The sequence below is a fragment of the Amblyomma americanum genome, chromosome 1 (assembly GCF_052857255.1).
Source record: "Amblyomma americanum isolate KBUSLIRL-KWMA chromosome 1, ASM5285725v1, whole genome shotgun sequence".
Classification (NCBI taxonomy): Eukaryota; Metazoa; Arthropoda; class Arachnida; order Ixodida; family Ixodidae; genus Amblyomma; species Amblyomma americanum.
Window position 1 is genome coordinate 535,113,294 of NC_135497.1, and position 14,134 is coordinate 535,127,427.

General features: G+C 46.8%; 1 protein-coding gene across 1 annotated transcript in view; it reads left to right on the forward strand.

Moving 5' to 3' along the window:
• Positions 1-14,134, forward strand: part of LOC144129199 (hemicentin-1-like) — a 266,934-nt gene that overhangs the window by 99,569 nt on the left and 153,231 nt on the right. The window contains exons 12-13 of the mRNA XM_077663184.1: positions 1,758-2,018; positions 2,149-2,252. Coding sequence (XP_077519310.1) covers positions 1,758-2,018; positions 2,149-2,252 — 365 coding nt within the window. The remainder of the gene's footprint in view (positions 1-1,757; positions 2,019-2,148; positions 2,253-14,134) is intronic.

A 14,134-nucleotide genomic window follows, 5' to 3' on the forward strand; every position in this document is an offset into this window, starting at 1 on the left:
TACAAAAATAGAAAACATTGGGGCTAGTTCAGAGAAAGCATGAAAGGAAGGGGGTGGCGAGGAATGCGGAAGTCAAGGGTTCCTGAGAAATCATGGCAAGAGAAGCAAGGCATAAGCTAAAAAAAAATATTGCCACTGAGGAGGTAAAGTACTGGTCAGGGTGGAAGAGTAGGGTGAAAGAAGGAAGGGGGTGGCGAGGAATGCGGAAGTCAAGGGTTCCTGAGAAATCATGGCAAGAGAAGCAAGGCATAAGCTAAAAAAAATATTGCCACTGAGGAGGTAAAGTACTGGTCAGTGTGGAAGAGTAGGGTGAAAGAAGCAATGATTGGCAGTATGAGGTACTGGGAAATGGTCTGACAATGCGCACGACCTGTTTAAAAAATTACGCCAGTGCCGGCATAATAATAATAGTAATTGGCCGGCATGTACCAAAGAAGCTTTTCTGGATATGTTGACCCCTGCTGGTTGTAAGGTTTTAAATTTATCGATTAGGAATTCGTCTGTGTATTTCGGTCTCTTGCAGATTTAAAGTCTGATTGAAGAATGAACAGTTTAAGTTCTTCGAAGTTGTGACCGCGTTGAATAAAATGTTCCGGCACTACTTTTGTAAATTGCTTGCTGTGTTAGCTCCATGACCATTTAGGCTGGAGATGATTGATTGTCCGGTTTCTCCGATATATTGTTTCTCACAAGAGGTGCAATGAAGCACGTATATAAGGTTAGACGACACACGCACGCAGTTACAGCTAGTCTTAATATCGAAGCTGAAGTTGCTTGTCGTGCTTCTAACAGTAGTATCGTTTTGTAAATGCTTGCATGTCTCGCATCTATGTCGAGAGCACGGGCTTACTGTCGGCGTCGGTTTCTTATCAAGCCATGCGTGTACTAAGATGTGTTTCAGGTTTTTGTTGCGCCTGTATGATATCTTTAGTGCGCCGGGAAATGTTTTTGTGAGGCGATCGTTGCCAGCTAAAAAAGGGTGGTGCGAAAAATAAAATGTGGCGGATGCCAGAATTCATCGAGTGAAATGTTCAAGAGCAGTTGGCTTTGCTTTTCAGTATTTAGCTTTCTCACTAAAATATAATCGACATTGTAAAAATTAGACTTGTTTTAATGGTATCTTCATTTGAAGCTGCATTCACTAACTACAATATGAAAATTTGGTGCACTAGGGAGACAACAAAAAGGCAGAGTGTTACCTTCCTGGCCTTTGCAAGTTACAAATCAAATGCTCATGAAGTAATTCGCCACTGGTTCCACGATGAACATGATAGCTACTGAAGATAATATGGTATGACGGTGACAACTATATACCGAATTGTACTCTTTCAGCGGAGTTTGCTTCTTCGTGTGGCGTTGTCATGTGTTTGATCACCACCACGCCTATTTTATTGCCGGCCATATAAGTTATGAATCGGGTCAATTTGGACAGCTATGTTCATTTACTCGTCGCGATGTGACGAATGGAGAGCGCAGCAGCGTTACAGCATGAACTTCTGAAGTATGGGTAACAATGGAAAGGAGAATTTGCATTTACGCACATAGCACCGACTAGGAGGGCTCTCTCCTTCACTCACTGGGCGTGGAGCGGGGAGGAGTGCTAGCTATTGAGAGAGAGAGAGCGGAAGAAAGGGTAGTGGAAGAGTGCTGTGGCTTGCTGATATGGCTTGCTCTGAAACCTAGACGCATTGCTTTGAGCGTCACGGGAGCTGCTGTCTGTCACGGGTGCTATTTTAAACGCCACTTCATTACTCTAGATGGCCCAAAGATCACCGTGCGTGAGGGAGCCGTGGTGACTGTGGCGAAAGGTTCAAGCAGGACACTCGCTTGCTTCGCATCGGGGACTCCAAAGCCGCAAGTGCGTTGGTCCAAGGACGGCTCGGAGGTCACGAAAGGACTTCAGCCGGACGGCTCTCTGCTGATCGACGATGTGGCCGAGGCCGACGCAGGCGACTACACCTGCGATGCGACCAGCACAGCCGGGAGCGACAGCTACACTGTGCGCGTGCACGTGCAGCGTAAGTGAGCGGGTTATTTGAATGTTATTTTACCGCAGCTGATCCTGCGTTGCGTTTTCCTTGTTCAGTGAATAGAACGAGAGCTGCGATTCGAGCCTGCTTCTAAGTGCTTCGCGATTTTTCCCCACAGTTCCTCCGCAGATATTAGCGTCTGCTTCACAGGACGTCTACCAGGTGGTAGAGAACGCTGCCTTCTCCCTAGACTGCCGATCACTCGGGAGCCCGGCTCCCAAGGTAAGTAGTGTGTCATTACTACGTGCCATTTCATACTAAGACAATTCAACTAAATGCTTTGATAATCAAGACTAGTGTGTATATCACCAACAGCACTATCTGTGAATCGGCCTTAGCAAACATCACATAACATAAAGGAGATATTTTCACAGTCATCGTGCGAAAGCTACACAGTGCGGTAAGAAACTGCGTGAACAATAGTAATGATCGCCTCTTCTTTCTATGCACAGTAAAATCTGATTATAAAGTGGTTACTGCTCTCGCATCGGCTAGTTAGATGGGCATAGAAATCTAAGGGTGTGCAGAAACGTTCAGACTTTTTAGAATAATTTTCGGCGTCCAGTGCCATACGGCACATGATGGCAGTCGCGCGAGCTAAAAGCCTTTGTTTAAATTTTTCGGGAAGATGTGAACTCTCTCACAAACGTACCCACAAACATTGCAATCAGAAGCTGTTTTTATCTTGTGAAATAAGGATTTCTTATCAGCACAATTATCTCACAAACGAACTTAGCAACAAGGCTCAAATTCTTCTGTCTTCTGCCAGGCGTGATGACCTAATCCACAAGCTATGTACTCTGGAGCAAACGAATTATATGAGTTTATCACGTCTTTAGTAACTGTGAGATCTTCTTGTTGAACAAGACGGCAATTTGCATGGAGGCAACCATTCTCCAAAAGTGAGAAAAACAAACATATACGGTGAAGACCTCAGTAAATAGCAAAAAAAAAAACAGGAGAAAATAAAGCTATCAAATTATTTTAATGTATGGATTTGTTGTTCAGCACCTCACGTGAAAGACGGCAGGGATCACTTTCATGCTGGCTAGTGAAACTCACATCGCATCGACACTCATTCCCGTTTCACATCTAATTTTCTCTACCACGCTCCTTCGCCGCGAGTCTGTGAGAAGAGGCAGAGTCCTATTGCCGACAGTTCGAACACACCCTTCTTAACCAGGCAGGCCTTTTTCTTCAACGAAAGCTTGATACAGTCTCACCTATAGTGCGGCAGTGCGTGCCTCGTAAGAACAGACAGCTCTGCACACGGTAACTGTGGGTATAAGATCAGCGATTATCAAGTTGCGCGTTGTCAACTCTCTCGTGAACAGTGTTATGTGCACCGCGCAGTCTTAGAGCAATTCCAGATCAGGAGAAGGGGTGAGGAGGTGTAATAACTTTAATCCTCTAAACCCGTCGTCAGTTCCTTACGTTAGCGCATAGCGCTCCTCTTTCCACAAATGCGTGCCTTGTGCAAACTCAGAGGTCTAACTGCTGTATGTTGGCCCAGCCCTGAAGCCGACGAGAATCCGGCATCTGGCCTTCGAGGGACTCTCGCCGAACGGCTAGTCTTTCACTATATACTTCATTGGCGCAGGGACCGCATCATGGCTGAGTCCTACTTTTTTATTTATTTAGCCATTATTGTGCTTCATCCACAATTACAAACTCACCTTATACCTCGAGGCAATAAACACCACTTAAAAAAATCTAGAATAGCTGAGAGGCCAACGTGGGAACAAACCACAACACAGCAGGTCACAACTCGAGCAAAAAGGCCTCTGCCATCTTATGACTACTTCTTTGGAATAGCAGGATGTTACCTAAAGGCAATGAGAGCACTGCCACTATCCGTACTGAAGCAGATGAATTCTTCGGCATGAAAAGAAGTCTTAGGGAAATCGGAGGGAACGGTAGCTTATAGCACGTAGAGATATGTACGATACCCTTCAATACGGATAAAGAGTCTTAGTTGAGCAAGGACGTCATTTCCTTTTCCTCTCATTGCCGTCAGTTTACGAGCCGATGCCGTTAGTTCAATAGCGTTATTTCAGATGATGTGTGAGGATCGGCGGCCATTAGTGAAGCAGTGATATAGTAGCAAACTCTACATTAATCGCCCGCAGCTAAGCAAAATACGGGTTGGGACTCTTGATTTCTGCAGATATGCAATAGGCACCTGCCACTTACCGCAAATAAGAATAATTTATGTGGAAAAATCGAAGGAAAACAATCGATCCGCGGTTGTGATTATTGGGCGTCATGTACACACGGTTCGGCACTTCTTTTGTGGCTGAAAGCTCTATTTAAACCACTATGGGTAGTTTTTCAGGCTTACCGCAGTTTGTTGAAAATTCAAGTGGAAACGAAGTCATGATATTTTGCTCTCAACAGCAATGTACTTGACAGAAAGGAAAAAAAAAGAGGACCGGTAGAGCTGTGCAACGCGAATGTTTTTCCGTTAGTTGTTAGGGTGGTCTGGATGCGCGCGCTCATGCTTAGTAGGGTGAGAACAACTGCGTCTTCTGCTACGACGGCCGCCAATCTCTCTATCACCACACGCACGCCCCCTTCTCGCGAGTGTGGTGCGGCTCGCTAATCGCTGGCACCTAAACTGCCAAAAGAAGAAAAGCAAAGCTTCCCGGTACATTTGTTTGAGCACGAACAAAAGATCAGCATGCTTAATGTTCTTCATAGAAGCCTTGTCCAGGGGGAAAAAACGCCAAATGAGGCAAGGGCCCTGGGAATGAAAAAAAAAAGCCGAGGAAGCGCGTATCCCCACCAGGCGTAATCGACGTCAACGCTACGACGCCAGAACAGCAAAATGGCCTCGATAGTTTGAAATTCACTGTTTACGTTTCTTCACACACTGTAGAGCTGCAACAGCAGCGCTCACCAAGAGAAAGCGTAGTTTGCACTTCGCCGCGTTGAATTCCATCGCAAAGAAGCATCGATCAAAATTGAGCTGAATGTGACCAGCTGTGCAAGGTCGACTACACATGATTCAACACGAATTCCATACAAAAATGTGACCAAAAGTTGGCTTTTAGGGGACGATTACTTTGAGAGAAGCGGATTTTTGAAGATCGCTGCTCCTGTAATCTTGGCACGGCTACAAACCTCCAAAGTATCGGCTGTGGCGTCGTTCACCTTGCTTAACCGCGGCCACGGAGGAAGACTATAAGTAGTGGAAACTCCGCCGTCTGCGGCGACCAGAAAAGGTCACAAGCCCGCGGCGCCACTATCCTGCTGGCGGCGTCTGGAGGCCTGGAAAGAAACTACTGAAACACAACGTCACGGCGTGCCCGCTGAAGCAAACACCCGAGTCGTCTGCTTGTCGTCTGCTCTGAGAGCGCGCCGCCGGAGCGCCTTCCCGGGCGCTGCATTTTAAATTTTTTTCCCTGCTGCTTCTACGAGGCGCCGCAAGGCGCCACCACTGCATGCGCCCCCGTCGGCGCATACAACTGTAACTTCATCTGGTCGCCTGCGCTCCCTCGCGCAGACTGGAGTTTCACCTCCTGTGTAGTCTTGCTCTGTGACCGCGGCTGACAGCTCAAAACCGCCGCACACTACCTCGTACGGACGGACTGACGGACTGACTGACTGACTGACTGACTGACGGACGGACGGACTGACTGACGGACTGACAGACGGACGGACGGACGAACGGACGGACAGACGGACAGACTGACTGACTGACGGACGGACGGACGGACTCACGGACGGACGCACTGACTGACTGACTGACGGACGGACTGACTGACTGACGGACGGACGGACTGACTTACTGACGGACTGCCTGAAAGAGTGACTGACAGACTGACGGAATGACTGACTGACGAACGGACGGACTGACTGACGGACTGAGTGACGGACGGACGGACTGACGGACGGGCGGACTGACTGACGGACTGACAGACGAACAGACTGACTGGCGGACTGACTGATGGAATGACGGACTGACGGACTGACTGATTGACGGACTGACGGACTGACTGACTGATTGACGGACTGACGGACTGACGGACGGACTGACTGACTGACTGACTGACGGACGGACTGACGGATGGATGGACGGGCTGATTGACTGACGGACGGACTGACGGACTGACTGACGGACCGACTGACGGATGGACTGACTGACTGACTGACGGACGGACTGATTGACTGACTGACGGACTGACGGAAGGACGGACTGACTGACTGACTTCCTGGCGGACTGACTGACTGACAAACTGAATGACTTACGGACGGACTGACGGACTGACTGGCGGACTGACTGACTAACTGACGGACTGACGGACGGACGGACTGACTGACGGAATGACTGACGGACTTCCTGGCGGACTGACTGACTGACAAACTAAATGACTGACGGACGGACTGACGGACTGACTGACTGACGAACTGACGGACTGACTGATTGACGAACGGACGGACGGTCATGCTGACTGAGAGACGGACTGACGGACGGCGGACTGACTGACAGAGTGACTGACTGACGGAATGACGGACTGACTGACTGACTGACAGACGGACTGACCGACTGACTGACTGACGGACGGACGGGCTGACTGACTGACTGACGGATTGACGGACGAACGGATGGACGGACTGACTGACGGACGGAAGGACTGACTGACGGACTGACGGACAGACTGACGGACGGACTTACTGACTGACTGATGGTCGGACTGACTGACGGACGGAGTGACGGAAGGACGGACTGACGGACTGACTGACAGACGGACTGACGGACTGACGGACTGACTGACAGACGGACTGACAGACGGACTGACTGACGGACGGACTGACGAACGGACGGACTGACTGACGGACGGACTGACTGACGGACGAACTGACGGACGGACAGACTGACTGACGGACTGACTGACGGATTGATTGACCGACTGACGACCTGACGGACGAACTGACGGACGGACAGACTGACTGACGGACTGACTGACGGATTGACTGACCGACTGACGGACTGACTGACGGACTGGCGGACTGACGGACTGACTGACGGACTGACCGACGGACTGACTGACAGACTGACTGACGGACTGACTGACTGACGAACTGACTGTCTGACGGACTGACTGACTGATTGATTGATTGATGGATGGATAATAAATTAGCCCCGCTGCTTTCAACTGTAGGGTCAATGTCTTAAAAAGAGAATTACCCACACGCACCGCATAACGTGTCTGTCTCGTTGTACCTGACTCGTTATATCTTACAGCACCAAACGAATGAGGACGGTGCTCCCACAGCCTTAACAAAGTTGCCCGCCGTTATAATGTGGACGTGGTGTTTTCGGCAAGAAACAAACTTGGCCGAGTCTGTGCTGCTTTTGAGAGGCATGATACACCGCGGGAGAAAATAAACGGGTGTGGCATGACTCACTCCGATCCGTTAGTTGATTGTGCTTGCGGGGTGTTATACTCCATTCCTTTATCTTGTTGCCTGCATAACACAGGTCAGACGGGACGCTGTCTGAACGTTCGCCTGCGAGAACATGCTAGAATACTTGATGGCTGTTCGGGGACTCACTTGACAAAGCATGTTAAGAGTCATAAGTGCACACTATTCTTTGAACGAACTAGTGTTTTGTAGAGACACAGAGACAGCCGGGAAGAATATGACAGTCCGGGAGAATATGGAGGCTTTTAGAATGAGAAAGGCAGTTGATGCATGTGTGAGTGCGCCATCACTGTTATTACTTGACGCAGAGTTCGATTTTCTTGATAGTATTAGGCTTCGATCGGTGGTGTTGTGTCGCGTACTCTTTTTTTTTTGCTCCAGCGGTGCAATGATGGTCTGGACTGCGCATATCATGTCGTTTTGTTGTTCTATTTTTCGTTTGTACACATTTTGTGTCCCAATAAAATTTTTTTCAGTTCATAGTGAGCACTCGTTCTGTGCTTCTTTTTCCTCGTTCGTTTCGGGCTGGAACATCATGCATCCATATCAACTTGCCCAATTTCCTAGCCTTTTTCATAATCTTAGTCCACAATACCCCAGTCCAGGACTCGAAAACAATAAAGAGCGCCCTCTAGAATTATTTTGGATGTTTTCTTTGGCAATTTCCTGCTTAAAGATTCTGTGTGTTCTCAGTGCCGATTTATTCAGCATCCCGGTTTTCCACAGAGCTCTCTCTGTTTCTTTAACCTTTTTCTTAACCGACAATTGCTGATTTGCCCCCTACTGCTGTCCAGATATTTGCTTGCGGGTTTTCTAATTCGCTTTCTCCATTTCATGTCAACATTCCTTATGCAAAGGTATCTGAAAACTTTCGTAGCCCACTGTTTTTCCTCCATTTTTCTCAATCGCTCCTGAAATGCTATCTTACTGCTAGCTTCTCTACTCTCGAACGACGCCCATCCCATATCACCCTGTACCCCCTGATTTGATGTATTGCCATGTGCTCCAATGCTAGCCTCCCTAAGCCGCGTTGTTTGATTTCTAACCTTGCTTGAACATCTGGCCTCATGCACAGGACCGCATTACCGAAAGTCCGACTAGGAACCATCACTCCTTTCCAGATCCCTCTTACCACTTCATATCTATTGTAATTCCACCATTCAATATTTTTCATGACAACTGCATTCCTACTACATTTAGTAATGATAGATGTTTCATGCTCCGTCATATACTCAGCGCAGTTTTTTATCCATATCCCAAGATACTTGTACTCATCCACTACTTCTAGCGTGAACTCCTGTATTCTATGCTCGCCGACCTCATCAGTAAATATCATGACTGCAGATTTTTTCTTACTAAACTTGAAACACAATCTATCTCCCTCTGTACCGCAGATGTCCATCAACCTCAGCAAATAATCCTTGTCAGCCATTAGCACTATATCGTCTGCGTATATTAGCCCCGGTGATGACTGTTTAATCCATTCACCTTTATTGAAAATAGCAAGGCTGAAGCCTAGTCCGCTGCTGTCTAGTTCGGCCTCTAACCCTTCTCGGTACAACATGAGCGAGAAAGGTGACAGAGGACACCCGTGCCTAAGCCCCCGCTATATCTCTTAGTCTCTGATACATTTTTCCCCCATTTTATAACCACTTTGGCACTTGTATAGACAAGTTTTAAAAGATTATACTCCGTCTTCCATATCGAATGTGTCCAGTATGTCTTACAAATACTCTCGAATAACGGTGTCGTAGTCTCCCTCAATACCCAGAAATGGTAGCCTTAATAATAATAATAATAATTGGTTTTTTAGGGAAATGAAATGGCGCAGTATCTGTCTCATGTATCGTTGGACACCAGAACCGCGCCGTAAGGGAAGGGATAAAGGAGGGAGTGAAAGAAGAAAGGAAGAATAGGTGCCGTAGTGGAGGGCTCCGAAATAATTTCGACCACCTGGGGATCTTTAACGTGCACTGACATCGCACAGCACACGGGCGCCTTAGCGTTTTTCCTCCATAAAAACGCAGCCGCCGCGGTCGGGTTCGAACCCGGGAACTCCGGATCAGTAGTCGAGCGCCCTAACCACTGAGCCACCGCGGCGGGGTAGCCTTAGGGGCCTGTGTTCGTTTTCAGTGGTATCGATACTTTGCTTTCTGTCGCTGCGACGCCGGCGCCCACCCTTGTTAAGGTAACTCGGAAGGACACAACGCAGAAGACATCCCTAAGGGGGTCGTAGTGGGAGGAGTCCCCACACTTCAAACCCGTCATGTCGCTCCCTTGGCGTAAAAAATTAGAAGAGAAATGCTGACAATACACTCAGTGCGCGGAAGATTTTCTACTGCCATGCCTCCATTTCAGACATTTACTTCCATCGGGTTATTTGAGTATTTGCTGTTTCCTATCGAAAGGGAATCAGATTGTGTTATATTCGTGTATATCGGACTGATAAGTTTTTCTAAAATTTTATGTCATGCGTGCTCCGTTATAGGCCAATGCGTTTATTCCGGAAACAAGCGAACGAGCAGATGAAGTGTTTGCGCTGGTGCGTATATAGACTGTGCGCCGGTGCTCACGTGTGCAAGCATGCGTGCATATGCCTGAGTACGTGTCTGAGTGCACGTGCTTGTGCGCGCCTCTGTGCACGTGTGCTGTTTGTGACTGCGTATGTGTGCCCTTGTCTGTGTGCGCGTTTACGCATTTGTCTCTGTATGTACGCATGCATATGCGTAAATAAAAACCCCTCTAATAAAGGGTTTAAGGCCATCTCAGACGTACGCCGGCACGCGCAGTGGGCCCCCTGGCTTCGCCCGTGCCACTGCTCGTGCGCAAAAGGCATCAAGTAATCCGGTATACGTCTACGGTAGTGCGTCTCTGCTTTGCTAAAACTCTCTAGTGGGCAATATATATTGTATGCGCTTGCAACCGCAGCCCACAAAATGCGCACACAGCGGCTGGGATTGACTCCGCGTCTGTCGAGTCAGCAGTGGAACAGCTCGACTGAGCTGGGACGGCGGCTTATCCTTCAAAAATGCCGCCACAATCCCCCCACCTCCCCGCGTGCTTTGCTCGTTGAATGTACGCAGAGGTCTCAAAAACTGGGTATTGAATATAACGAGAAGCCGTCATGCGTAGAATTTATTTCGGTTTGCCTGAAGGCGTCCATTAACGATCGCAAATGTATTGCTAGTGCTAATAAGTGGCACGAGTGTTTGCGAATATCGCGGATATCAACATGCAAAATTTGGAAAGCAGAATCGATAGATGCGAAAAGGCTATGAACCTGAGATCAGTCGGTAGAATTCAGCGGGGCCAGATCTCGTATGACTAAAGCAAGGCGACGGACAAGCGCTTGCCCGTCGTCTCTGTTACGTCCCTGTGTTTGCTGCGCTTTACGTTTAGCCTACTATGGATCACCGTAGCCCGCACACACACATTATAAAGAATCTTCTCAACATTTGCCGCTCTTTCAATGGCGAATGAGGGAATGCCCTCAAATTTTCCTATGAAACTCTTTCCGCTTCACGTCCCAACTAATTTGAAGCACTCAGCCTTTCCCTCCTGTCCACCGAGGCTGACCAATTCACTACTGGCTCGTGTTAAATTGACTAATTAAAGCCGAAAGTTAAGCGAGTTGGTGAAGGTTCATGATGTAAAAAATCTGCAATTCCGCAATACCGAAACTACCAAGAAGAAGGATGGACAACAAAACGCGAAGAAACGCCGTCATCCTAGGCGGAACAGACGTTCCGAAAGAGCACCTGGATGTGTTCAACCTAGACCGAAATTTGGCTTCAAATCAGTGCTCAAGCCTGGCGAAAAGCTGGCAGCCGCGAAGTCAGTACCCGGTCTCACCCGCATCAACGTTTGGTCGAGATCTGCTGAAGAATGCGTCGGCATCTTAGGCCATCAAAGAAAGCTAAAGAGCACACTGTCTCTCGTTGAATTTCTTGTCTCCAAAGGGTTGAGACTGATATGTGCGGACAAGGAAGGATGTTTTGTGATGATGCCGGAAGGCACCTTCGGGGAGAAGGCTGGAGCGGCCATCCAGAAGTATTTAGAAGTATTGTGTTGTATTGGCAGTTTTTGCAGTAGAGTGAAGGAAGACGCAGTTTCCGGGCTGCGTGTGCACAATTTCGAGAATCTGACGATCGAGCTCCGTAAGGAAGGCGAAAGGCTTTCAGTTAGCAGTGTTCCTAACGGCAAAGACTCACAAAGTTTTCGTCCCATTCCGGTATATATTTTCTGAGCGTCATACGTGCCAGCGTGAGGTCGCACCTTACCTGCCTGAACATCCTACGTTGCTGGATGTCGAGGAACCTTTTCGCATCCCGATCTCGGAGGCTGTACTCGACCTTTAGAGGAATAGGAACCGGGGCCTGTGGGGTGTTTTAACGTTGATGTCGAGGACTTGTTTACCCCATGCCCCATGATAAACTACTTGACTTGAATGTTTATTCCTTCCAATGAAATACAGGAATTGGACCTCGTACAAAAAGCTACGAGGGCAGCTTGAAGGGTGCCCGAGGCCCAGTTTGGCAAGTTAAAAATATATATAGAAATACAAAGGCAGAGCAACAGAGCATATGGACACTCACAGGCAAACATATACATGATGCACGTCGTGGCATAGCACAGAACAGCGAAATTCCTGCTCATAAAAGAAAGAAATCAAAATAAAAAGAAAAGCGGTAAACCACCAAATACCGTCGAACAGTGTGAAATACTCCGTCGCTTAAAGCTTAAGAAATTAAGTTCTCAATATAATGCTACCCTAGGCAAGAGAAAGAATGACGGAGCAGCATGAAAAAATATTGTATAAGTCCTCCATGGGTGCTGTAAAAATGGCTGGGTTGCTTTTAAAATGATGATTTAGCGTGTATGGTAAAGTGAACCGAAGGCTCTGGTTGCCATATAATGTCCTCGTTTGAAGAACGTCCCGTTCTTGTTTGCTTCTGGTGAAGAAACGTTTTTATTTAAGTGCAGAAAGAGTCTTCAGAAAGTCGGATACAGATTGTGGCGAGAACCTAAGGCAATGCACTAAGCGAAGCTCAAACGTGGCATGCACGCGAAGAATCCTATGCTGTGGATATAACCTTCCCGTATGAGCAGTGTAGCACGCACCAGCGATAAGTCTATTTGCCTTCTTTTGGAGGGCGAGTATTATATTTCGGTCTGTTTCACATGTAGTGCCCCAAACAAGGGGACAGTAATTTATGTACGATTGAAATAATGCGCGGCAAATTGTGTGGATATGCTTTGTGGAAAACTCACTGCGACATCGAGAGAGCAAGCCAACAGATTTCGAAAGCTTGCTTTCAGTGTGCATTACATGTTCAGACCATCTCATGCGAGAGTCGAAAACGACGCCTAGTGATTGAAACTTGTTCACAATTTCAATAACACTATTTTCTAGCTTTAATTTGTTTTTTACAGCAATATCTAGGTCAAGAGGCCGAAAAAACCTAGCCTTAGTCTTTCTGGAGTTAATTACCAAGCCATTAGGTCTGGATCATTTGTGGAGATCACAAATAATCAGATTCACTCTTTTAACTAGTTCGTTGGTAGAGGAGCCGCTAAGGAAAAACGTCTATCATCAGCGTACTGACTATAACTTACGTCATGGGCTATACTTGCAATGCCGATTGCGTAGGCATTAAAGAGAAATGTACCGAGAATGCTACCTTGGGGGACACTAAATTGTATCAAAAGGGAAACAGATTTGTAATTATCGACCGTAACAACTTGCGCACGCATGCTTGACCGAAAAAGTGGAGTAGTACCACGGAGGCCATAGCTCTGAAGTTTACAGAGTAGTACTTCATGATTAAGAAGGTCGGATGCTTTGGTTAAATCGACAAAATATCGGGCTTCAAGTTTTTGGTTTAAATATTCTCTAACATAATTTCCTTTTGCAAGAGCAAAAGATTCCGTGGACTTGCACTTTCGATACTGAAATTGACTGTCAATTATTAAGGAATGTTTGGAGAAAAAGCCATTGATTCTCTTGAGCATTCCTAGTTCTACAGCCCTCGAAAACACAGCAGGAATTGAAATCGGCCGGTAATTTGTCTATTTGATTTTATCGCCCTCTTCAAAAATAATGAACACTTTAGCACGCTTCTTCCTTGTAAGAAAAATACACGGTGTGAGTAATAGATTAAAAATATAGCTTAGGTATAGCGCTTACAAATTCGAAACAAACTTAACTGGCTTTATTTGTAACCAATCAAAATCAATACAACTTGTTGATTGTAAATTAATTATTGCGCTAAACACTTCCTGACTGTCTGATAAATGAAAAGCAAAATTTTTAAAACCCATATTTCGAACAAACCAAGAGATTCATTGAGGAATCCACTGATTCTAAAGCTTTACAAAAATTAATTTGTCTGCCACAGACCAACAAGAGTAGGGCACACCGTCGACGACAAGCTGACCCAAACGCGCATTTTTGTCCATATTGGGAAATAATTGATTTAAAAGTTTCCAAAACACTTTTAAACCGTTACCGCTATCAAGGTGACGCGATTGCTTTGCAGATTTGGACCTTCGCAGCTCACTATTTAAATTGATCGGATAGTTTTTAGAAGCAGTTAGGTGCTCAGGATTCCAGTGGGCAAAAAACGTTTTAAGAGCTTGGATTTATGAGTTATCATTTTCACATGCAGAGCAGT